We start from the raw sequence: 24,041 nt of genomic DNA, 5'->3' as shown, positions 1-24,041 counted from the left end.
TGGAGAGGAAAATTTATGATGCCAAAGATGTATGTTGTGAGCGCTTCTACACAGAAAAGACAACTAAACAAGGATTCTGCACAGGGGGTTGGGGGCCCCAGCCGGCGCCCCTGGATACTGCACATGCTGCCCGGGGGGGTGGGGGGGGAGCTTACATAGTGCATGTATCACCACCAAGAACGCACCAGGGACTTAAGCGCATGCAGCTCTCAATAGAAGAAGCCGTGTGGCCGAATAAGGGACCGACGCCTGCGCACTCAATCATAAGTCCCGCGAGCCTCGCCTACCCATTAATTGCCTATCACTGGACCCCAACCTTTGCTGCCTTTTGTGACACCATCACCGAACCACCTTTGCTTTTCCCCTCTCTTTCCACGACAAGAACTGAGACAACGTTAGCTTCGTCCCCATACGCGCCCGCGCAACGCGACATCAAACGAACCACCAACGCCGCACGTCCGCTTCTCGTCCAAAAACCGCGACAGCTCGCTCATCCCAGCTGACGTCGGCTGCTCCCAGACACAACCACGCTGCACCCTTCGAAAGCCATCAGACGGTCATTTGACTCTAGACAAACTGGCGCCACTACGAGGATTTGAATTGACTGCCGCGCTCTTTTTTTCGAGATTGAAGAAGACTGAGGAGGCGCAAGGGGGTTAAGAAGGCATACTCGCTCTCACTATGGCCTCGACAGTGGGTACGGGCGCCAGCTCGGACCCGATCCACGGGCCTCTTCCCGAATTACCGCCAAAGCAAAAACGCTCCAGAACAAGCAGACCGAAGGTAAAGACGGGGTGCAGGACCTGCAAGTAAGCGTCCCAGAGACTCGCTCTTGTGCTTCAGGCTCTGGAGCTGACGACCTTTCCAGGATTAGAAGGATAAAGTGCGATGAGACGCGGCCTCAATGCCTCAGGTGCGTCCGTTCAAACAAGGAATGCCCGGGATACCCGCCGCCCCCGCGAAGTGCAAGACCCTTCGAAGAGATCCGAATCGCCCCAAAGCCGATGGCTGCCGGTACCGTGGTTCGCGAGTTCTCCCTCGCGCTGCCCCCAAGGCGCATCAACAAATCCCAGCAAGCCGCGATGCTTCGGATCAATGCTCAGGCAGGGTCAATCTTGTATGCGCCATCGATAAACATCCCCTTCACCGAGATTGAAGGCATGTATTTCAGTCTATTTCGCCAGCGGACAGCTAGCGAGCTCTCGGGTTTCTTTGACTCTACGTTCTGGAACCGAAGCGTACTTCAGGCCTGTCATTCATCGCCCGCTATCCGGCATGCCGTTGTCGCGCTCGGCGCACTGTACAAGACGTTGGATAAAGCGAATGAATCACCACCTTCATCCCCGGACGCAAATGGAAGTTCGGTCGACCACGCCAGAAGGCACTGGGAAATGGCCTGCCAAAAGTACTCGCATGCCATCAACTCCCTTCCCAACCAAGGTGTGGATGACGCGACATCAAATCGGACGAGGCTAATGGCGAGCATCCTGCTGGCCTGTTTTGACTCGTTCGTTGGGGATCACAAACAGGCCATTAGGCAAATTCAGGCTGGCCTGAAGCTCTTGGAGGGGTTACGTGCCGAGAAGAAGAGGGCTTTTTTCGCTTCACCAGACGAGGAACCCGTCGAAGAGGATTTGATACAGATGTTTAGGCGCCTCGCCATCCAAGCCAAATCTTACGACATGGCTTTTCACTTCCCCGACCCGTATGTTATTCGGCTGCACAAAGGCCATGGACAGGACCCCAGCTCGCCCAGTTCGAACCCATCTTCGCCCATCCCTCCTAACAAGAACCCGATCCCCGAACGGTTCTCGTCTGTCATGGATGCTCGCGTCGCTTGGGATAACCTTTGCGAACGCATCTTCCGCTTCCGAGATGCTATGTTCGAGTACGCCGAAAACAATGCCCCGAACAACATCATGGGCGTGTTACCTGCTGAGCTCCGGCACGTTGGAGCCTCTTTCAAACACGAAATTGAAGCCTGGTCCCGTGCGTTCGAGCCTATTCTTGAATCACGCACCGCCCCCGGAGTCAGCAGCCAGGAGAAGGCAGCTATTGCCGTGCTGAAGATGTTTCAAATTATGGGCCAAATCCTGTTCTTGATGACCTTTAGCGACAGTGAGATGCACTTTGACAACTTCATCCCTGCGTTCAAGGCCATCGTCGATCTAGCCCGCGAGGTTGTTGGGGATGAGGAGCGTCGTGCTGCGGCACAACGGTGCCCCAACCCCGCATTATGCCATCACCGCCACCGCGACCCGTTGGACCCTCTTAATGGAGTGGATAACGTGTACACTGCACACCACATCAAGCCATCCTTTAGCGCTGACATGGGTATCGTTCCGCCGTTGTATGTCGTCGCTACAAAGTGCCGCGATCCCCAGATTCGCAGGCAGGCCATTCAACTACTGCGCAGCTCGGCAAGGAGAGAGGCGATGTGGGATAGTGAGTTGGTAGCTAGAATTGGAATGTGGGTTTTAAAGGTCGAAGAAGAGGGACTCGATCTCGGTTCTCCCAGCTCAGCCGGTTATCCTAGCCCCGGTAGTGCCAGCACCAGTACTGCAATGACACCGCCGGACTCGAGCCCTCCCCAGACGATGACGATGACCGCTCCCCAGCTATCCATCAGCACGACCAGCAGCGTGGCCAGCAGTCGTGACACCAGTCCCATGCCCGGCCTTGGGATTACCGAGTTCGGTGCAGGCAGTCCTCCTCTCGGACCGGGGGGTAATGCAGCCTGGCTGGAAAAGACGCCATCATCCCGGGGATTCTCGCCGGCTTCAACATCGTCAACGTTCAATACCCTTCCGCCGACCCCCACCAGTTTTGTGCAGCAACAGCAGCAGCACCCGTTCCAGAAGCTGCAGTTTATTACAACGCCGTCACAACAAACGTCGGCACAACCACAACCACAGCCACTGAGCGTCGTCGTACCTGAAGATAAACGTGTCATGGTTCGGGCGGTCGATTTTGATTTGCGGGAACGGTTTGCAAAGATTGAGCTTGGGTCAAGGAATCTCAGCCAGGGTGCGTTGGATGTAAAACGCCGTGCGACGCAAATTAGATGGTGACTGGGAGTTAATTGCAGTATTTGTGTGTGGTGGAATTTCTTGGTTGTCATTTGGTGTTTGGCGGTTCTTTTGGATACTTGAACATATATACCCATGTGATATTTGGCATTTTGGCTATCTGAGGGAGGGGAAAAACAAATGGGGATAATAATGTTGGATACGGATACGGAGTACGAGGATTAAAAAAACCAAACCAAAACAAAAAACTCATGAAAACCAACGAAGTCGAGGCTGGTCCTTGTAAAGCAGTAACTTAAAGCTTGATAACTATGTTTCTAATGACCGATCTAGTTTTTGCAACAGCGTAAACCATCTTAAGATGCATCTCAGCCCTGCTTCAAGTTTACCGGGTATCTTTTAAGGTGACGAGGTCGAGGGCTTCAAACTTAAGAACAGCAGCGTTGTCCATAGGCAAACCCTCCATGTCGTTTCAGCCCTGTGAACCCACCCATGACCCGCTAAAACTTTGGTGTCGCTAGCGCGGCGGCTCGACGTGGGGTTTCAGCCCGCCCCTCATCTCGTCCGAACTCTCGCTTCATATCCTTAACCCATTGACTGCTTCATCATTGATTCAAAAGTTTTTGACCCAATAGTCTCGAGGATGACCAAAATGGCAGACCCAACCCTCGACCAAATCCTCTTCCCTTCCCAATATTTTGATGACAATGCCTCGGCGCTCTCCCGCGTGCTGGGCGACCTCAAGCGTGCAAGTCTGTCCATCCCCAACCGACTGCGCTCGATCTGCGCGGACGCCGAGTTCGTCGCAGCTGTCGCCGACGCGCTTGGCGATCTCCCCCTGGTCGCGAACGAGCGCTGCGGCAGTTGGTATATCGACCCTAAGATGAAGGAAGCGTCGGCGTATTTTAAGAGCACCGATGGACATACGGGGCAGTGGAAATTTAGTACTAGGAGATTGAACTTGCATTTATTGTGGGTGATTGGGATCAGGGGCGGGTAGGTTTTCTCTCTCTTGGGAAGGCAATTTCAAGAGGCAATGGTTTAGGGCTACTTGACGTTTATTATGGCTTTGTCTGCCACTACCCGTACATACGCTTACACGGCTATCCGCCTATACAGCTGCATCATTGTTGACTCGACTCGCCGAGGCAAACGTCAGTCTGCCAATCAACCTTCCGTTCCCCCTATATCCTGCTAACCTATGTACCAGGCATGCCCGATGCCCTCTCCAAAACCATCCCCGTCTGGTGTGCCGTCCTCAACCGCGTGCTCTTCCCTGACCAACCAGAAGTGCACTCCTTGTTCACTTCACCTAGTGCTGTCTCAGCCTCTGAAGCTTCGCAAATCGAGGCCATTCTCCCTGACTTCGTTGAAGCCTTTAACTCCCTCGCCATCGACACCGCCCCTCTGCGTCAGCATCTACGAAAGCCGCTGCGTCCCTTCTGGATCACGCACAGTGATTTCGACGATGGAATAGATTTAGAAACCGTCGCTGATGCGGTGAGGGAGATCCGAAAGGCTTGGCACCCCGTGGTATGCTGCACCAGTTCAAGGAGGGTTGAGGGCGGGGAGATGACTGTTTCAGTGGGAGACAAGGGGTATGTGTATGTGCAGGGGGCAGGAGATGACACGGAGAATTGGGCGAGGGGGTTGACGGCAGCGGTGTTTTGGCGGCATCGGGAGACCTTACTTGCGGCTGAGGAGGGGGAATTGCCGGGGTTGATTGAGAAGTTGTTGAGAGAGGAGAAGAAGGAGGAAGCAGGAAAAGATGAGCGGTTGGATATCAAGGGTGTTGCGCCGAGGGTGTGGGTTGGGACGCTGGCTTCTCTGGAGAGGGCGAGAGACTTGGACGGCGCGTGCGTCATTGCGTTGGCGCCTAAGGCAACGGAGCAGGAGACGTGGGTTAAATCACCTTCATATATGGAGGTTGGGTTGGGGAAGAACAGTAAAACTGCCAGCCGCCTGCTCAGGGATGCACTGCCAAGGATATGTGAGTTCGCTGGGCAATTCTTGACCGCAGGTGAGCAATCCGAGGATTCAGAGCCAAACGCCCTGCCGAAGGGAGCAGGGCAGGAAGACAAGCGGGTTGTTATCCTCTGCGAGACAGGAAAAGACCTGTCTGTTGGCGTCGCGCTGGCCATTTATTGCTGGTGCTATGACGACGCCGGCAAGGTGAGGTCAGAAAGCGATAGCAGAAATGGTTTCACCAAGACAGCTGTCCGTGTTAAGCTGGGACATATCGTTCAGGCTGCGCCAGAGGCCAATCCTAGCAGGGCCACGCTCCAGAGCGTGAACAGTTTCTTGATGGACTGGCGAAGATGAAATGAATCCAGATCAAATCCCTCCTGCGGTTTATGGTAACGTGTTATCCAAACTTCCAGTTATTCCAAAGATTCAACCCCTAAACGCTCCCACTCTCGATCTTTGCCAGGCATTCCTCAAATTCCGCCCAATCCTCCATAACAATGATTGCGCCAGCTTCTCTCAACACTTTGGCCATATGTTCCCTCTCTTCGGCCTTATACGGCCCAACATACCCGATGACCTTTATCCCCGCCCTGGTACCGCTCAGCGTCCCACTCTTGCTGTCCTCAACAGCAACACACTCCTCTGGTTTGATTCCAAGCTTCTCCATCGCATACAAATAGATCGCCGGATCGGGCTTACTCGTTGGCTTCGGCAAGCTGCTCGCCGCGCTGAAGAGCAGTTGCTCTCCAGTCTCAACATCCTTGAAGAACCGCTCAAACCCAACCTTCTCAATACTCGCCTTCAGTCTCCTCAGCGCCGAGCTACTGACTACCGCCATCTTGATCCCCTCTCTATTCTCTCTAACCCTCTTCAACGCCTCTTCAGCGCCTACACAAGGCACCAAATCTCTCTTCAACCTCTCAATCACCTTATCCTCCTCCAACTTCACATACGTCTCAATCTCGTCATCCGTCAAACCCTCGTATCCCGGATGTTCCTGTTGCCAGCGTGCACGCAAGGTGTGCAGCATGCCCCGGAAGTTTTGCCCCACAAACTCGACGACGAGTTGCTCGCCCGTGAAGGGCTGCCCGAGGGGCACGAATTTGGAGGAGGCGATCTCATTGAGGAGGTCTGCGCAGGCTGCAAAGGCGAGTTCCTCCGAGAGGACGAGGGTGTTGTCGCAGTCAAGGAGCAGAGTTGTGATCTGTGGAGCTGGATGTTAGCAGGTTGTTATTGTTGGGTGAGGAGAGGGGTCAGGGCGTTCCTTGGTCATTTTGGCTATGGAGGAAGAATTGGGATTGGAGCGGTTCAGAAATTGGATAGTAATCGATCGTATTGTTGGCGTTGTTGTCAGGAGAACTGATTTCAAATCGATTCAGTCGTCCTGTTGACTTCAGCACAAACACAGAACAGAACGCGCAGGAGAGCCACACCACACAGCAGGCAGCGTAGGAATGGAATCGACAAATCCCACACAGCACATCCGCCTTTAAGCAACAAGCACGGAAAGGACACACCCGGTACCGTCTCACTGTCTCACAGCAAGGTTTGGAAACCTGCTCTTTAATCGAACATTTTTTTTAACAACAAAACCTCAGACCCGATCCCTCGGCCTGCCCTGACCACTGGCTGGTCAGCCAATGAATTAAGCCTGCGCCTCCCCTTGTCTCTGCTCTCACGCATCGGCCCGTTGTTGGCCCGGCGACACAGCAGCCTTAGCACAGCCTCGCCTTCGGCACGCAATTGCCGTTGCCAAGCCGGTCGCTGCCGTCGATCATTTCGTCATAGGTGGAGCAAGGTAGGGCTTAGAGCAGGGATTTGGATGCCCAATGGGCAGTGTGCCTGCCCGTCCTGGATGGGGGATAAGTTAAGTCAGACACTAGTCAACAGTAGGATCAAGTTCAGGGGAGGACTAGGCAGTTACTGAACCCAAGTAAAATGAAAAAGGATGAAAGTCTTCTACTTCATGAGCTTCAGTAAGGTTTCCTGTGTGTTATGCTCACACTTCTCTCGATATCCAAGGCCCGTGGGTTACCACAGCCAATGTGTGAGCCCATCGAAGCTTAATCAATCACCTCCAGGCTGCAACGCGCCACAAGCGAGATGAGCTTTGATCTTTGAAATGTGTTGAAGCGGTTTTTCCTTTCAAACCAACTCCTTATCTTCTCATGCAGCTTCGTAATTGGCTCGCTGATGCCGAGGCAATCAGCTACCCAGCATGCTATCTAGTTGGTAGCAGAGCTGAGAGAGGTAGCACGTCGTTGACTTAAACGCTCTTCTTTGCCCATTCATTGCGCAGCATTCACTCCATGTCAGCAGTTGGAAACATGATAACAGTTGTATAAAAATGAGCAAGGTAGATAAAATATCGTCTATGGTTACTGAGCTTGTTAAAAGAGAGTTTAACTGCATAGTTGAGGGACGGCAAGTTTCCATTCTTATTCCCCTAATACAGACTCGCGTTACATAACTCGAACCTTATCTCTCACAAAGGAGGCAACTCCTCCCTACAAATAGGACACTGCAACTTATACCTAAACCAACCCTCCAAACACTTCGTATGGAAGATATGTCTGCACGGCGTGACCATATACGCGCGCCGGGCAAACACACCCGCCAATCCATCACTCCTAGTAGCAGCCCCAGGCCTTACGACAACAGGTACCTCTAACACCTCAGTACAGATCGCGCAATCAATGTACCGTAGCACCATACCATGGCGCTGGAACTCCTTCTCCCGCTCGCGACGACGAGCCCCATCTTCCGGCGTCTCATCCGCGCCAAGCGACCACGACCGTTTCCGATCGGCAGACGGCGAGGGCGGCGCGCTATCTCCCGACGTCGAGCCCGAAGAAGAAGCAACCAACCCTATCGGCAGTCCACCCGCCTCAAGATTATCCTCCCTAAGCACAGGATGGTACTCCCACACGGGAGGTAGCCAGTTAGCGGGGATCCCAGCCCGTGGCCCCAACACGTCCTGCACTCCCAGCACAAAAATCTGTATCCACACCCACGCACACAGCAGCCCAAACACCGTTATATCGGGCTCCACAAATAGAATGTTGTCCCGGACTAGGTAGAAGTAGGCGAACGGCAGTAGGCGCAAGACCGACTGGCCGATGACGAAGCGCCAGGCGAAGGCGCGGCGAGAGTTGCGCAGGATGTTTCGGCGTATCTGCGGCACCCACATGCTAAGATAGGTAAAGGAGATGATGTTGAGATAGATGGCGCGGGCTCGGGGCGGCCAGGATAGGGAGGAGGCTGTGATAATGAGAATTAGAATGCCGGAAAAGACGAAGGTGCCGGTGATGGAGGCGAAGGAGGAAAGTCGAGGTCGGGATGGGCCAGTTGTGGTTGCGCCCGTGGGCAAGGTTGATGCACCAGGGGAGGAATTGGCAGCGATTTCAGCGTCGATATCTTGGTCAGAGGGGATGATGATTGGGGGAGATAGTGGGCGAACAGGTCCGGCGGTTACGGGGGCAGGGAGCCTGCCACTTGATGAGGACTGGTTTACGGCGGTAGGCTGGGCATTGTTTGTCCGCTGCTGCTGCTGCTGCTGTTGTTGTTGTTCACGCCTCCTTTCTGGCTCTTGGTTCTTGTAGATTTCGGACAAAAACCCGGCACCGATGGTCATTGACATGAAGGCTGCAAAGGTTAGCATCAGAGATGGCAAGAAAGTGTTAGTTGCTGACAGGCTCCAGGCTGACGAGCAAACAAATACGAGACCGTCAGCCATCAGCATCGTCGCAACAGTATAGAAGTTGATGCGGCCGAGGGTTGACGGAGTATTGGACTCCTTCATTTGCCCTTGTAACAGCCACAACTGCCCCATCAGAATAGCTGCGAACCCAAACATCCACAACTTGATCCGCGCAAGCAGTATTTCTGACTTGACGCCGACCAGATGCTCGCCCTCGACCGACGGGAACAGTGGTGGCCCCTTCGACTCGAGGTAATATGAGCAGTCTGGAGACCAAGCAACCATGGACATGCGCAGCTCGGGTACACCCCACCTGGGCGCCCCAGTCGGGAACCGCAGTTCGCGCTCGAGCTTGTCAATTTCTAGGGGACTGTGGTTCGGATTATCATCCCCCAAAACATTGTAGTGGATAGGATGCAGCTGCAAGTACATGATGTACTCGCAACGTGGGATCGGAACATCGTCCAGCCCATCTTCTTCGACTACCGCTGTCCATGGGTTGCTGGAACCAGAGAACCTACTCCTCTCCCTTCTACGAAGAACAGCATCTATGGTCCGATTAAGAAGCATTTGACTTGAGTGGAAGAATTCTGGATCAGGGGACAGATGCGGCAGTCCAAAAATGCCAGCAAACTTCTCACTCGTCGTAGTCAAAAGGATAGAGCCTTGGCGCGGCCAGTGGACGCCGTAGAGACGGAGAGCGAAGCTGGATGCAGTAGCAGTCTCCTCATCTTGGATATTTGCCACAGCCGAAATCTCCCTAGCCACACTTGCCGAATGCAGTTGCTCGCCATCTTCCAGTGGCTCCGTATACACAACATCGCTATCATCTTCATGTAGACGAAGAAGGATGGTGCCGTGGTTACCGGTCACGTTCCAGGCCCATCCGTCTGTGATGTCGTGCTCTTCTTCGAACGCCCAGTCGACGCCGGGGGCGATGGCCGTCAAGTTGTACGAAGCAGCGGTCCTTGGAACAGAGCCCTTGCGACGCACCCACTTCCCATGAACGGTTCCAGTGGCATTTTGCCATGTCTTCTTTTCTGGTCCATGATTCCAGCTGATGCCAGAGGAATCCGGGGGGTAAACGTGGTTGCTCCATTGCGTGCAGCGGTTTTTGAAGTATGTAAGGTCCTTCCATGCGAAGCCATCAGTCGATCTGAAGCCTGTTAGGTTGAGGAAGCGTGGACTATCCCATGGTGGGCTGTGCTCCTTGACTTCGTTGGGGACAAATGCGCCCCATGTGGTGCTGTTCAGGATGCCATGGGCTTCTCTCAGCTGGACAAGACCGGGGTCATTGCCAAAGGTCGATGACAATATAGATGATGGGCCGTCACTGCGTGAAAAGAGGGTAAGGAAGAAGATGAAAAGGAGCAGCCAAAGTCGGGCATTTTCGCGTGATGAAGGCATGGCGATCAGTCATTCATCGGGACATGAATGAGTGGAATGCTATGACTCGGATACCATGGCTAACGTCTAGAATCAAGCAGAAGGGTATATGGTATTTCGAATCTAGGCAGGTTGACAGGGTAGCGATTCAAGGTGTTTTTTTTCGTGAGGTTTGTGACTTGGATCCGCTGATGAGGCGATGATGTAGGATGACAGTCGACTTCTTCACTCCTGTCGTATATATGAGCGGCACGAAGTGATGAATCATCAAAGCCGTGTAATGCGTACCCTTAAAGACTTGCTTTGTTGGATGAAACTAAGTGCCTCCCGGACCTCTGATGCCAACAGAGTAATTACAGTAACTGTTGTTGTGTCAGGATGAAGCAATCACTGATGCAGTTCGATGTTTGTGAAGGTCCCATATCAGGTTCCGTGGCGTACGGTTACAATAAAAACTAACTAGGCCGCAGTAACACGATGTGGGTTCGGGGTGCGCGCCTACAGAAGAGCCTCTCTGTAACTTCGTAGCCAATCATGTGACAGCAGGACAAGCAAGCACAGTGCATATGCAGGAAACTAACTGTGCCCGCGTCTTCAAGCCCCCAGTCGGGACATTGTCGCGTGGGTTTGGGACAAGAGACAGCCAACGCTGAGGTCGACGGAGCTCCGATACGTGTTGAGTTGGTTTCAATCACGCTTCTACTGAACAGAGGAAGAACTAAAATGTCTTCAAGCAACAACGAAACCACAAACAACCAAAACACTAACGTAGGATAACCAGCCGCTCTTATTCCGTTTATTATACCTAAACTCGCACTCACGCTCCGGTTAGGAAGAGGCTGATAATGCCCAGGCTGAGCTGACTGCCCAGCTCGAAGACCTGCTCAACACTCTATCCAATAAGTTTGCCGGCGTATCAAGTGAAATTTTTGCCAAATGTGAGTGACTGGGTTTTGAATCGTATGGGTTGATAAGTGTCCAGTACTAATGATGTTGAGTAGTGGATGAGATGTCTCGCCGGCTTGATAACCTTGAGGCTCAGTTGGTGGCAAACAACAAAGAAAAGAAGTCAGGCTCAAGCTAGAAAGAAGGAGGAGGCTCTAGTCTGAAAGGCGTAATGTTGCATGGATGTGAGAATCGATGGGATTGGGGTGGATATGGTAGGACACAACTTTGGGCAATGATAATTACCTGGGTATAGGGTAGACCCGATACATTGTACACTGACTAATGGCTTCTATATAACTTAACAAACCCTCACAACAAGTGTCGCCAACACTGTTTTCCTCTAGAGCTCTTCCTTTTCCTCACCCTTCTCCTCCGGCTTCTCCAGGAACTTCCTCAAGATGTTGGTCTTGCTCTGCAGTTCATCCTGCTTGGCAGGGGCGAGACCACCCTTCTTGACAATACCCTCTAGGCGCGCAAGTTCCTTGCTCGCATACTCGGGCTTCCCGCCGAGCTTCTCAAAGACGCGCACATAATACGGAGCATACTTGGCAGCCTTGTCATCCTTAACCTCCTCAGCTGTCTTTTTGGCCGCCTCAGTCGCCTCGCTCAGGGATAGTTCTCCGTTAACGTATTTTGCAACAATAGCATCAAGAGCAGTGACGGTACCAGCCGTTGAGTCAACACCGCCGCCAGCAGCGCGGTGGGTCCCAGCATTCTCGTTCAGGAATTTCACAAAGGCTTCCTCCGAGCGAGAGCCAGTGTAGTCAATGGGCGTAGTGCTTCCTTTGGGGAAGAACTTGATAGTCGGATAGCCACGAATGTCATATTCGGACGCCGTACCCTTGCTGCCCTCGTGGGTCGCATCAACCTTGGCAATCACGACATCGGGCTCGTTAGCAAAGTTGTTGGCCAGGGCCTCCCAAGTCGGGGCGAGGTTCTTGCAGTCTAATTCATGTTAGCAGCGACTAGCTTGGACACAAAGAACATCACAGAGTACTCACGTCCACACCAGGGGGCAGTGAAGGCCACTAGGACGTGCTTGTCGCCACCAATATGCTTCTTGAAGGTCGCATCTGTGAGCATAACCACGTTGCTCGGTGGCGCGAGCTTCTTCCTCGGCCGGATACCAGTCTTCTCCGTGATGAAGTTGGCTAGGCTGTCGAAATCGCGACCTCCGCTGTATTCTTGGGGCTTGTCGCTCTTCCCATCAAACCACTTGAGTGTTGGGAAGCCCTGAACACCATACTTCTTGCCCAGATCTCGGTGCTCATCGGCGTCAATCTTAGCGATTTGCACCTTGTCCTTGGCGTGCTCGAAAGCAAGGCCGAGCTCCTCGTATGTGGGAGCCAGGTTTTTGCAATGCCCGCACCAGGGAGCGAAGAACTCGACAAGAGTCGGCTTGCCGGACTTCAGCACAACCTTGTCAAAATTGGAAGGGATAAGATCGAGGACGGCCGACTTAGCCGCGGCCGCGGCCGCGAGAGTGACGAGCACGAAGCTCTTAAGAAGAACCATGACGATGGTTGTTGCAGATCGCCTTCTTCTGTGAGTCCAGGTTGTCTCGAAGCAAGGATGGAAGCAAATTTGTTGATTAATTACCAGAAATTAACGCCAGAAGATTCAAGAAAAAAGACTAGGCCAAATCCAAAGAGCGGAGTTGATGGCAGCGACAAAGGGCTCTCTGCCTCGCAACAACGCCAGGTCTCAGGTTCCTTTCCGGTCCGCTGAAAGATGCCACTTTGCCAGTCGAGCCTGAGCTCACCAGCGTAAGATCACCCCTGTCCATCCCGCTTCCCAGCCAACGACAGCCCCGCGATTGGGCGGCGTTACTGTCTCGCGCCTCTGTTTGCACACTGTCTGATGCCCCACCATCCACAACTGCCGCCCGATAAGGCTCTCCTGACCCACCGATAAGGCACATGTCTGCATCTTGAAAAGCCACGATACCCCACAGAATAATTCTTACCAGCCACACTCGGCGCCTCAGTGCACAAGCCCTCCCGCACAAGAAAAATCAACCCCAATTTTGGCAGCCTGGGTCCAACTCTCGAAAATTCGGCCGACACCGTCCGCGAGCTTCCGACCATCTACGACCAGTTCTCCTCCCGATCTCTTCGTACCAGTCGCAGCACAGGTCGACACCAAAGAACATCCAACAAGATGGCTCACGACAACGTTTGGTACTCGCGCCCCCGCAACTACGGCAAGGGCTCCCGCAGCTGGTAAGAATCAACCATGATCATTTTCGTCATCATCGTCACACCGATCAACCACCGAATCAATATGACCGGAGAAAGAGAGGAAAAAAAAAAAGAAGAGCTGTGGTATGACGCGGAAGACGTTCCAGGAAAAGAGGATTGGAAAGAGGAGGATCAAAGATGAGAGCGAGCAGATGAGAGCACAGAGGGCACAAATGATTACCGGAAATCAAAACTGTGAAGGACCAATTGCTGACGGGAGATGTTTGTTCACAGCCGTGTCTGCAAGCACCAAGCCGGTCTGATCCGCAAGTACGGCCTCAACATCTGCCGTCAGTGCTTCCGTGAGAAGGCCAACGACATTGGCTTCGTCAAGGTACATCCTCATTCGTCATCTGGTCATTTTAAACAACTCTAACCCACTAATAGTACCGGTAAACGACCTTTGCCCACAAAATCGAGAGGCGTCGTACCGTACGGTACGGAGTAGAGGATGTCGTAGGAGAGAAGGAGGGAATGGAATCATGGACGGAATGGATTCGGCGTTCTGGGAGGGGACCATGACAATACGGGAGGATTTTGATGACATAAAGCCGCCCGTCATGTCAACCTAAACCAAAACCGATTGGGAGTTCTACTGGCATTGCACGATATCCATATACGGCAGCGGAACCGCTCGGGGTTTGATTTTCCTTTAACAACAGGAAGGGATGGGATTGTTTTTGTGATCTCAATCAATCGACCACGGAAGCCGATTCATCCGTCCATATTTCGCTCATCTCTTAATGGTCTTACTACGAAGGTTGCTCTCTCACACTGGCTGCCCCTTCTGGATCAATGTGTTTTGTCTTCAACATTTTCCCCTTTCTAGTACATGATTCCATGATACAAAATGCCATTGAGTAAACGCCATTGAGTAGTTAAGACTCCTAACAACACTGTGAGAGGAGATATCACCTGAAGACTACCCAAGACCATATTCAGCCATATGAGAAGCGAGATTCATTCAGCAAAAAGACAATAATACATATCATGACAAAGATTTCATTTGTACATTTACAGTGTATCACAACAACTCCCCTAGTATCCCCCCACTCCCAGCGCCTTGTCCACCCAATATAATACTACCGTACTAGTATCACAAGGACCGACCCTAAAGTGTCATTCCGTCCTCACCTGAGAGGCCAACCAGCTGACTGCTGGCTCTAGCAGCATCGTCGTACATTGTGGACCAGCCAACTTGACCGATCGATCAACCCGTTGCCCCGTCGTAAAAGACGCCCCCGTTAATCCAGGATACGGGTGATCAAGCCAGTGGCGACAGTGCGGCCACCCTCACGGATGGTGACGCGGAGACCGGGCTCCATGGCAATAGGGTGATGGATCTCAGCAACCATCTCGACGTTGTCGCCAGGCATGACCATCTTGCTGTGGGGGTCCTCAGTGCCCTCGGGCCAGGTGAGGGTGCAAGCCTCGTCGGCAGAGCGAATGAAGACCTGAGGGCGGTAGTTCTGCTGGAAGCCGGTGTGACGACCACCCTCCTCCTTGGTCAGGACATACATGGAGAGCAGGAACTTCTTGTGGGCGCTGACGGAGCCAGGAGCAGCAACGACCATGCCACGCTTGACGTCCTCACGACGGACACCACGGAGCAGGAGACCAGAGTTGTCGCCGGCAATAGCCTCTTCACACGACTTCTTAAAGGTCTCGATATCAGTGACCTTGGTCTTGATGACTTCGTTGCGCTTGCCGACGATCTCGACATCAGAGTCCTTCTTCAGAATACCGCGCTCGACACGGCCCGAGACGACGGTACCACGGCCACCGATGGAGAAGACGTCCTCGATGGACATCAAGAAGGGCTTGTCAACGCTGCGCTGGGGAGTGGGGATCCACTCGTCGACAGCCTTGAGCAGCTCGTCGATCTTCTCAGCGCCGATTTCAGGGCGCTTGCCCTCGAGGGCGCACAGGGCAGAACCCATGATGACGGGGGTGTTTTCGCCATCAAAGCCGTACTGGTTGAGAAGCTCGCGCATCTCCATCTCGACGAGCTCAAGCATTTCGGGGTCCTCAAGGGCATCAACCTTGTTGACGAAGACGACCAGGCGCTGGACACCGACCTGGCGGGCGAGGAGCATGTGCTCACGAGTCTGGGGCATCTGACCGTCGGAGGCAGCGACCACAATGATAGCGCCGTCCATGGCAGCGGCACCAGTGATCATGTTCTTGATGTAATCGGCGTGACCAGGGCAGTCGACGTGGGAGTAGTGCCTGTTTTCGGTCGAGTACTCGATGTGGGCAGTCGAGATAGTGATACCACGCTTGCGCTCCTCAGGAGCCTTGTCAATGGCGCCATAGTCGAGGAAGTTAGCAAGGCCCTTCTCAGCCTGTCTCTTGGTGATAGCAGCAGAGAGAGTCGTCTTGCCATGGTCGACGTGACCAATGGTACCTGGAATCGAAGGCATTAGCCCACGCACGACGATGAACTAGTCTAACGGGAGATGGAAGCAACGTACCAATGTTCACATGCGGCTTGTCACGAGTGTAGACGGCATAGGTGCGAGCGAAGTTGAGGATGGGCGTCCTGGACTCGCGCTGCAGCTGAACCAGAGGATTCTGGGCCTGACGGAAGAGAGAAAGGCGGGCCGTCCGCAGGAACGGAGCGAATGTCCTGGAGATGGCCGACATTTTGCCTGAAAGGACGAATTGATGCGATTACGAAACAAAACAAACCAAGAGACAGGAAAGAATGGCGACGGGGGGATTCAGGAACGGGTTGACGGCGAGCTGCCAGGCAGGATTCGACAGTTTTTTGGGGTTGAGGTGGGCTGAAAATTTGGCTCACGCCAAAATTTCGGCAACTGCGGGATGCGGGACGGGTGGGCTATCAGCGATCAGGCGTGGCACGGATTACATAGAGGCTCGTGCATGCGTACTATTACATAGAATACAAATACATTACACATGCGGTACGAGCCCCACTGGCTCTGTCTTCAATGAAAGCGTTGCCTCGTCCGTTACGTCCCAGTTTCATTCTTTAGTCGATTCTGAGTCTACTTTTCGCTCTCTTAATTTCAACTTCTCTTATCACTCCTTCATCCATTTGATTGCAGAACCCCCCTGCTCTATATTATTGATACCTCTGTTCTACTTAGGTCACGTCCCTGACCAAATATCAACACTGTTCGTTTCAACCAGCTCCTATCCGATCACATCACCCTTACACTCTGGCTTATTCCTCTCCACCCTCACCGCCGCTCCTGACGTTTTTTCTCGATATATTTTGGCCTCCTCTTTCCGTAGAGCCCTGATGGTCTGATCGCCGTCATCCCCTTCAATTTTCTTGTTACTATCCTCGCAAATTCCATGTCCGAACATCAACCCCCAGTTTCCTTTTGTCCACCCCATTGGCTGGTTCTTCAACGTTACAACCTCTGTGTATTTTGAAAATGCGCAGCGATTTCGCGCCACAACCCGGCCGGTTGAGAACCTTGAACCAAGCCTCGTTGTCTCTCGGACAAGGGTCAATATTACAATTATCTCGATTTCACGGAGGTAACTTGAATTGTCCGGCCATGTCTGATCGATACACTCGGTGAAAATACGTCTGCTTTCACCGAAGAAGATATTCTTGCCGTACAATACAGGCGTAGCGTCGGACAAGATCTGTTTGTAGGCTCTCAGGAGTGACGACGACACGGAATATTGACGGCAGCGAAGACGATCAGGAGGCAGCAGGATTGGGTCCACCCAAATTAGCCGGCATTCAAAGGCACTTGCTGTGACCTCTGCGACTTCTTCTCCGACTTATGCGATGATGTAGATGATTCCGATGGCTTGATGACTTCAACTCGATTCAGCTGATGAGAAACAGTTCGTAGATCATAAATCGCAACTTTTAAGGCAGGGAGAGAAAGCCCGGTGGAGGGCGACGTACGTTTTCCTGGGAAGAGACATTCCCACAGTTTCCAGATCGTTGTTGCATTCTCGTTGTTTGGGTGTTGAAGATGGAGAGAAAGAAACGTTGAGATTCCGGTGCACCCGAGTAAGCTGGCAGCGTCCTCCGATGATCCAAGACAACTCTTTGAGGTGGAAGCCGGAAGGAGCTGCTAGACCATAAAACCCTGACCCTCAACCAAACCTTCCTGCCATCCAGTCGCTATCCTCATGCTACCCTGATAGCCGGCTCAGGAACAACCAATTGCATGGCAATGCCGTCTAATTGCTTGCCCCAACTCAGAATCAAAGCGGACTGGTCTTCCGGAGCATCCTCAAGGTGACAAATTGCAGGAGCGCTAAATGGACAAAGTGTCACCAGGTTTAGTGAAAGACTCATGTCTCTTTTCTGTGAGGCTACTTGATTTGGATCCCTAGATTAAACTTTTCTTGAGCTTGACCGCGTAAGCTGGGTAGAATATTCCAACAAACATCTCCCAGCACCTTTAGACAGCTGGGTATTGTTCATAGCAAGCTGAATCTGAAAGTACCTGGAACTCGAAACGAACAGATACAAGGTAAAGCATTGTAAACCCTTACTGAGGTTTTTCGCTTTCATTTACTTGATGTCTCTCATACCGAGCATTGGGAAATAAAGCACGCAGAGCTCTTATAATGTTTTCCTGGTAGCGCTCATGATTAAGAGTCGCTCGTAGAGCAAAACTCTAAGCTCGAGAACTAGACTGAGGGAAAGTGAAGTCAGTTACACTCGCCGAATTGCCAGTGGAAAACTGCGAGATTGTTTTCTGTGCAAGGGCTTGCTATTTGCCACATCTACATGAGGTTGTCATATCAACACTTAACAAGGGAAAACGACCGTCAGATGGAACGGATACCTCCGGTCCACTTTTTCCTAGCTTCGGTCACAAACATCTTCTTTGGATGGTTCAGCTTTAGAAGATCATGAAGGAACGCAGGTAACGCTTGGCAGTCAGTCTTCAATAGGAAGAATTACTTATACAAAAGGATGCGTATAGTACAGGTATTGTACACAGGGTAAAGGCTGTATGACCAGGTTACCAAGTCGTGGTTTTGGGTTCAAGATGCCAACATGGGAAAACAGCAAACAGCGTCGATGAGTAGGAGCTCCCCAGGCCCAGTCCGTTAAAGTTTTCCTGTCCTTTTACGAGGAGAAGAAGAGGGTCTGCATCCAGTCAGCGCAAGTAACCTCTGTGATCTACATCCCGACTTTTCTTGCTCGACAAGCACCATTACTCCTCTGGAAGGGAGTATCCCTACTTATCCCATCCCTTGAAGGCTTTCTGCCTCGCTTGCCGAGTGTTCCAAGCCAGCTTGGCACTAATGCTCTTGATCCAGTCCTCACTCCGCCGCCCACGCGGCTGAACACATGCAAATGGATACCTGCTCGCGCTCACAGTTACGTAGTCACCAGGACGCAGCTCGATACGCTCACGGCCGTCGAAGCTGGCCCACGAGCTGGTACGCGCGTCGTAAGGCACGCCGATGCGTAGCACGATCGTGTCGGGTAGGATGATGGGCCGAAAAGAAAGGGTGTGGGCACAGATGGCCGTCACCAGCATGACGGGGTTCTCCGGGTGACAGAGCGAGCCGCCCGCGGCGAGGTTGTAAGCTGTAGAACCCGTGGGTGTGCTCACACAGATACCGTCAGCTGAAACAGACGTAAAGTGTTCGTCGTCGCCGAAGATCTCGATGTTGGACATGGCTAGTGGGTCAGGTCGTTAGCACAACGAAATTTAGTTTTTGAATGATAAAGAGAAAGACTCACTCGGATTCGGTCCGCGGTCGACGACAACTTCATTTAACACCACATACGTCCCATCAGGCTGGTGAGTGTGTTGATCGTCCTGCTCCTCACCAATGAGCTCTTCAACCAAATCCCTCTTGGACTCCTCATCCCCTCCATCCACAGAACTAGCACAACTTCTTGACCTCGGCCGAATATGTCTGCTGCGCATGACTGTCCCTTCGAACCGGAGCCTCAAGCTGACCGTAACGCCATGTTCAAATGCCTTGTTTAGCGTCTCCTGGTAGTGCTCAAAGTCGAACTTTGTCAGAAACCCCAGGCTGCCAAGCGCGAAACTGAGCACAGGTGGTACAATCCTCTGAAACAGCCAGCTGGCATAGAGAACCGTACCGTCTCCGCCCAGGGTGATGACGAAGTCGAATGTATGTGGCCTGTTACGGCAAATAGACTCATCCCAGAAGCGCAGACGCCGGGCAATGTCGTGACTTGCCTCCTCCGATACCTCACCAGACTTCACATAATCCTGCTTCACTTCCTCCAACAACCCAGCCACGTCAAACCTCTTATTATCTTTCAACGCCCGATCGATATAGATAGTATACCTCACATCCCGTTCGCGATCCAACAACCAACGACACAGTTCCCTCGTCTTAGCAATTAGCTCCGCATCGTAGATCTTGGTAAGCAGGAAGATACTCTTCACACGCAGCTTAAGACGCATGCTCCCCAACCGGCGGCTCAGCTCCCTCACGCCCCAGGCCATCTCGCTCAGCTGCTTCTTGGTCAGCAGCCGTGAATTCGCCGCGTCAGCGGACGCCCCGTGCAGATCCAGCTGCGACGGCGTCCGAGACGCGATTCCAGCGTCAGTCGAGAACGAGTCGCCTGAACAAGCGCGCATGTGGTGCGCCAATGCCATCTCCTCTCGCCATTGCGCCTCGTCCGGCTGCCCGGTAGTACTGCTTGCGCTGCTGGCAATGCCGTTCTCGTTGTCGCTGACGCCGCCTGTGCTGCCGTCCTGGATGATCGGTTCCCTGCCGGCACCACCACGACTGCCACCACCACGCCCACGAAGGTCCAACGCCCGTGGGGGCTGATCGTAGGGAGAGGCATCGCCGATCGTGTCGCTGATAGCTGACTCAGTGCTGTGATCGCTACGCTTAAGGCGCCGCTGCTGGTCGACGAGGAATTGATGGACGATGCATTCTGCCCGGTTGGCGGGCATCAGGGGCCGCTCAGTAGCGACGAGGGAGCTCTTCCGGCGGTAGGGGCTCGTGGGGTCGAAAGTGACCTGACTGGTTAGCTTGTCGAAAGCAATGAGGATTACGCATTGAAGAAGCTACCTCTACAGGATTGTGGTCCTCATCACTAGCTGAGCCATAGTGAACGTCCTCGAACGTGACGCTTTTAGACGGATTTGGATCCGACATGACTGGCGGCAGTCCCTAGGATTAACTCGGACCCAGAGTAGACAAAGGTAAAGCTATGATAATACAGGGTCTAGGCTTGGAATGGCATCAGAAGGTAGAAAAGTGTGTGTGGTATATTAGTTCCAGGGGTAATGGTAAGTGATTGATAGCAAGACGATGGTCTATGTCAAGCTCGCGAATGTGATGCTTCAGAGGAAGCCTCACCAACCGCGATGCAAGTTTCCGAGAGCGCAAAATACGGCGGGCTGAATCATGATCATCCGTCGTTCTCGGCCTCAGAAGAAGCAAGAAAAGATTGGATAATAGGTCACAGGGGCGAGGACGTTGGCACCAGCTCCCGCATCTTACTCTGCTGGGTCATACGTCAGTGCCTCAACGGTGGGGTGCGCCTTTGACAGGACCCTTCCCCGCAATCACCGCCTGAGACCCCCCACCTACCACTTTCGTTGCTTGTCGCTTTGGTATCGCCGATGGCATTGCCTTGTCGTTAGACGGAGCGCTCGAGTTATGGCCCATTGCATAAGTCATGGGATGCGCTGCTGTATGGATGCCAATCGCCGTCCATCGGCCTCGAGGTCAAAATTCAAACCGGAAGCAGTCTGCTTGGATGCTTCTACGCTGACGGTGTTAGATTGCTTTTACATAGTACGATAAACCCTTAAATGAAGTTGGAGTTGAATGCAGTTGGCATCGCGCTCTTCGCGGAACTCGGACAAGCGTGATGTCGATCTGCCAGTATAACGCCTGTCAACGACATGACGTGCCCTTTCGAACCCCCGTTCGTACTCACTACATGCAGACATCACCAGATGCAAGATGGCTTTTCTGGAAATTGTGGCGGTTGCCCCGGCACGCTTAAAAGTTGTCACGTATTCGAAGCAAAATTAAGATTAATGGTACGTACAGAGGGGTTGTCTGTATCAAGAGCAGCCAGGAACCTTTCCCGAAACGCAAGCATCGAGTTGATTACTGGAAACTGTCCGTGCTATTCATTCACCATCAAACTCATTAAGAGGACCTATCAAAACAACAGGGGAAGCTCATCAACCACAAATCCAACACTTAATAATCTCCTTATGCCATTCCGGGGTCCGATAGAATGCACTGCTCAAAACAACCATTGCCGCCATGTTTTTACATGCCATCGTCCCGGCTCCCCCTGATGATCCAAGCTCAGCCTGTTTATTTCAATCCCTTCCTTCCCAAGTTGTATCCCTCCTAAGCCCGTGCCCCGTCAAGGAAGCACTCCCAGAAGAGTAGATAGAAAAAGGCCGAAAAAAGACTCCGAAACGCCGAATTGATATCGCGATGCTATGTACGAGGTGTGCTTGACCTGACCCAAAGAATCGAGAGTAAAAGTTGAGAAACAATGAGCAAAAGAAGCGAGAGACATGACATGGTAAAGCTCACAGAATCTCCCTCAGCTTTTTCTTCTGCTCTTCTGTCAACTCTGTCGGGAACTTTACGTTATACTTGACGATGAAATTGCCGCGAGCATTCGTGCTGGAACGCTTCTTGGACGCAGGCATGCCCAAGCCCGGGTACACGTCTTGGCTACCGGGCTGCGTGATGCCGGTTTTTTCGATTGGGAGCTGCTTGCCGTCGATGGTGGTGATGGTGCGGTGCCAGCCCGTAAGCGCCTCCTTGAGTGACAGATCGATAGTGTGGTACAGGTCTTCTTTGTCGCGGACGAAGAGTGGATGCGGTTTCTGGAAATTATGTTAGCAATGGCTTGCTCAAACTGTCTGAGTCATGGTGTTAATTGATTAGTCGAGCTTACCTCCTCAATGACAAACGCAAGGTCCTGCCTGCCACCCTCCTCTTGGTCACCAACGCCCTTGAAACGGATCTTGGTGCCCTTACGGAGCCCCTTTTCAATGTTAACTTCCAGGATAATCTCGTCCATCCTGCGCTTGCCAGTTTCATCGAACAGCTTCCTCTTGATCCTCATTTTCTTCGTCGTGCCGTGGAACAGCTCCTCCAACGTGACTGGCAGAGGCCTCTCTACAGTGGTGACCTCGGGCGTGGACGCCCTAGTGCCGCGCGCGCTGTCCGTACCACCGCCAAAGGCATCGCGCATAGTGTCTGCACCGAACGAACTCCGGCTTGCGCGCGCCCGAGGCCCACCCGAGCCGGAAGCCCGGCCAGCGGCACCGCCAAAGAGGTCGTCGAAGATGTTAGTACCGCCGAATGCTCGACGCAGCACTTCCTCGGGATCACTGAAGGCAAAACCACCACCGCCGGGACCTGTAGAGAAGTGGAAGCTGGCACCGCCAGGAGCGCCGCCCATGTTGAAGAACGAGAAGCCCTCGGGCATACCGCCAGCGAACGGATGCGGGCCAGTGCCACCGGCATCTGGTGCAGGGCCGCCGCGCAGGATGAACTCGAGGCCAAACTGGTCATATATTTTGCGCTTTTCTGGGTCGGAGAGGATCTCATAGGCTTGCGACACCTCCTTGAACTTCTCGGCGGCTTGCGGGTTGTCCTTATTCTTGTCTGGGTGCCATTTCAGCGCAGCTTTCCTGTAGGATTGTTAGTCGTGGCCGTCGAAGGGAATTGTGGATGAACCGAAGAATAGATGCGTAAGATGCGGGGTTGCGGAAAGGAACAGAACATACCTGTAGGCCTTCTTGATCTCATCTTGCGTGGCATTGGGGCTGATATTCAGCAGGTCGTAGAGCTTTGTCTCTTTGACCATTGTTGTGGATATGTACGATGATCAGGATAGATGATGATGATGGTGATGGGTGATGTTGATTGTGTGGTTGTGCGTGGGGAAGCTGCTGCGTAAATGGGTTTCAAGGGGAAGAAGCAAATGCCTGAGTGGAAATGTTGCGGGTGGGAGCCCCGTGGATATGATCGAACTGGTTCTCTCCTGATGCGTCGGGTTGCAGCAAATGCACGAGACACAGATGGGGATTCTGGTATGTCGTCGAATTGGAAGGTCGTTAGAAGTGGGTTTAGCTTGATGTTTGTACGCTGGACGGGACTAGCTGGTCTGGGATCTGCACTCGCTAGTGGCGAGCAAAAAGTGGGAGAGTGGGAGACAAGAATCGGGCGAATGAACGAGCGCTCTCGTGATAAGAAAGCTCCAGAGAGCTCTGGGCAGCTGTAGACAGCTCTAAATGGTTTACGCGGGGACCAGCTACAGGACACGCAGCAGGAGAGCTGTGGTCGGATTTGAAGTAGGCCGACCCTACGATCTGGAGATAAAACGAGGCGGTTCGCATCAATCGCTTGAAAGATAAAGAACAAGTTCTTGTTAGTTGCCCCTGCACAGCCTTGAATCCGGGCGATCCAAGAGTGCGGCTTCCCGCGGATGCTGGAGAGTGGTAGAAGCTTCGACAGTCAGCCTATCGGTTTCCACGGATTCGCCCACGGCGTTCCAGACGATAATCAATATCGTATCGTCCGACCGTAGTCCGACAACCTAAAAGTTAAAACGTTCTGCAGCTTCAGAGAGATTTCGGCAGATAGCCGAGCCTAATCCGACCTTGAAAAAGAAAGCTGAGAGCTATTCGGTGCGCCACCGCCTTCAAACACACGCGTCTTCCTCAATATCAATTGCCATCGATGTCTCTCCCTATTGAGGGGTTACTGCCCCGCAATTGTTTGGCGAGCCCCCACTCTTTGTCGCCCAAGCCGGCGATGTTTGGGGGCGGT

At 52.8% G+C, this 24,041-nt stretch overlaps 6 protein-coding genes across 6 annotated transcripts; 1 reads left to right on the top strand and 5 right to left on the bottom strand.

Moving 5' to 3' along the window:
* Nucleotides 1-681: 681 nt before the first annotated feature.
* Nucleotides 682-5,351, top strand: CTHT_0065760 (tRNA a64-2'-o-ribosylphosphate transferase-like protein; the record flags this gene model as incomplete). Its single annotated transcript, XM_006696812.1, has 4 exons — nucleotides 682-809; nucleotides 875-3,027; nucleotides 3,689-3,973; nucleotides 4,240-5,351. 4 exons carry the CDS (start codon nucleotides 682-684, stop codon nucleotides 5,349-5,351), a joined length of 3,678 nt encoding a protein of 1,225 aa, XP_006696875.1.
* A 79-nt stretch (nucleotides 5,352-5,430) lies between these two features.
* CTHT_0065750 (uncharacterized protein) lies at nucleotides 5,431-10,104 on the bottom strand (the record flags this gene model as incomplete). The annotated part of the gene is made up of 2 exons (XM_006696811.1): nucleotides 5,431-6,209; nucleotides 7,713-10,104. The coding sequence occupies 2 exons, from the start codon at nucleotides 10,102-10,104 to the stop codon at nucleotides 5,431-5,433; spliced, it is 3,171 nt and encodes a 1,056-aa protein (XP_006696874.1).
* A 1,267-nt stretch (nucleotides 10,105-11,371) lies between these two features.
* CTHT_0065740 (uncharacterized protein) lies at nucleotides 11,372-12,546 on the bottom strand (the record flags this gene model as incomplete). The annotated part of the gene is made up of 2 exons (XM_006696810.1): nucleotides 11,372-11,976; nucleotides 12,033-12,546. 2 exons carry the CDS (start codon nucleotides 12,544-12,546, stop codon nucleotides 11,372-11,374), a joined length of 1,119 nt encoding a protein of 372 aa, XP_006696873.1.
* A 1,969-nt stretch (nucleotides 12,547-14,515) lies between these two features.
* CTHT_0065730 (uncharacterized protein) lies at nucleotides 14,516-15,917 on the bottom strand (the record flags this gene model as incomplete). Its single annotated transcript, XM_006696809.1, has 2 exons — nucleotides 14,516-15,678; nucleotides 15,746-15,917. 2 exons carry the CDS (start codon nucleotides 15,915-15,917, stop codon nucleotides 14,516-14,518), a joined length of 1,335 nt encoding a protein of 444 aa, XP_006696872.1.
* A 2,431-nt stretch (nucleotides 15,918-18,348) lies between these two features.
* Nucleotides 18,349-20,378, bottom strand: CTHT_0065720 (NAD+ kinase-like protein; the record flags this gene model as incomplete). Its single annotated transcript, XM_006696808.1, has 4 exons — nucleotides 18,349-18,369; nucleotides 18,602-18,909; nucleotides 18,973-20,239; nucleotides 20,298-20,378. The coding sequence occupies 4 exons, from the start codon at nucleotides 20,376-20,378 to the stop codon at nucleotides 18,349-18,351; spliced, it is 1,677 nt and encodes a 558-aa protein (XP_006696871.1).
* Nucleotides 20,379-21,784: 1,406 nt separating this feature from the next.
* CTHT_0065710 (uncharacterized protein) lies at nucleotides 21,785-23,076 on the bottom strand (the record flags this gene model as incomplete). The annotated part of the gene is made up of 3 exons (XM_006696807.1): nucleotides 21,785-22,087; nucleotides 22,159-22,900; nucleotides 22,997-23,076. The coding sequence occupies 3 exons, from the start codon at nucleotides 23,074-23,076 to the stop codon at nucleotides 21,785-21,787; spliced, it is 1,125 nt and encodes a 374-aa protein (XP_006696870.1).
* Between the last annotated feature and the right edge of the window lie 965 nt (nucleotides 23,077-24,041).

Source organism: Thermochaetoides thermophila (assembly GCF_000221225.1).
Source record: "Thermochaetoides thermophila DSM 1495 unplaced genomic scaffold scf7180000011822, whole genome shotgun sequence".
NCBI classification, from domain to species: domain Eukaryota; kingdom Fungi; phylum Ascomycota; class Sordariomycetes; order Sordariales; family Chaetomiaceae; genus Thermochaetoides; species Thermochaetoides thermophila.
Note: the sequence above shows the minus strand (reverse complement) of the source record. Positions and strands in the feature narration are given on the sequence as shown.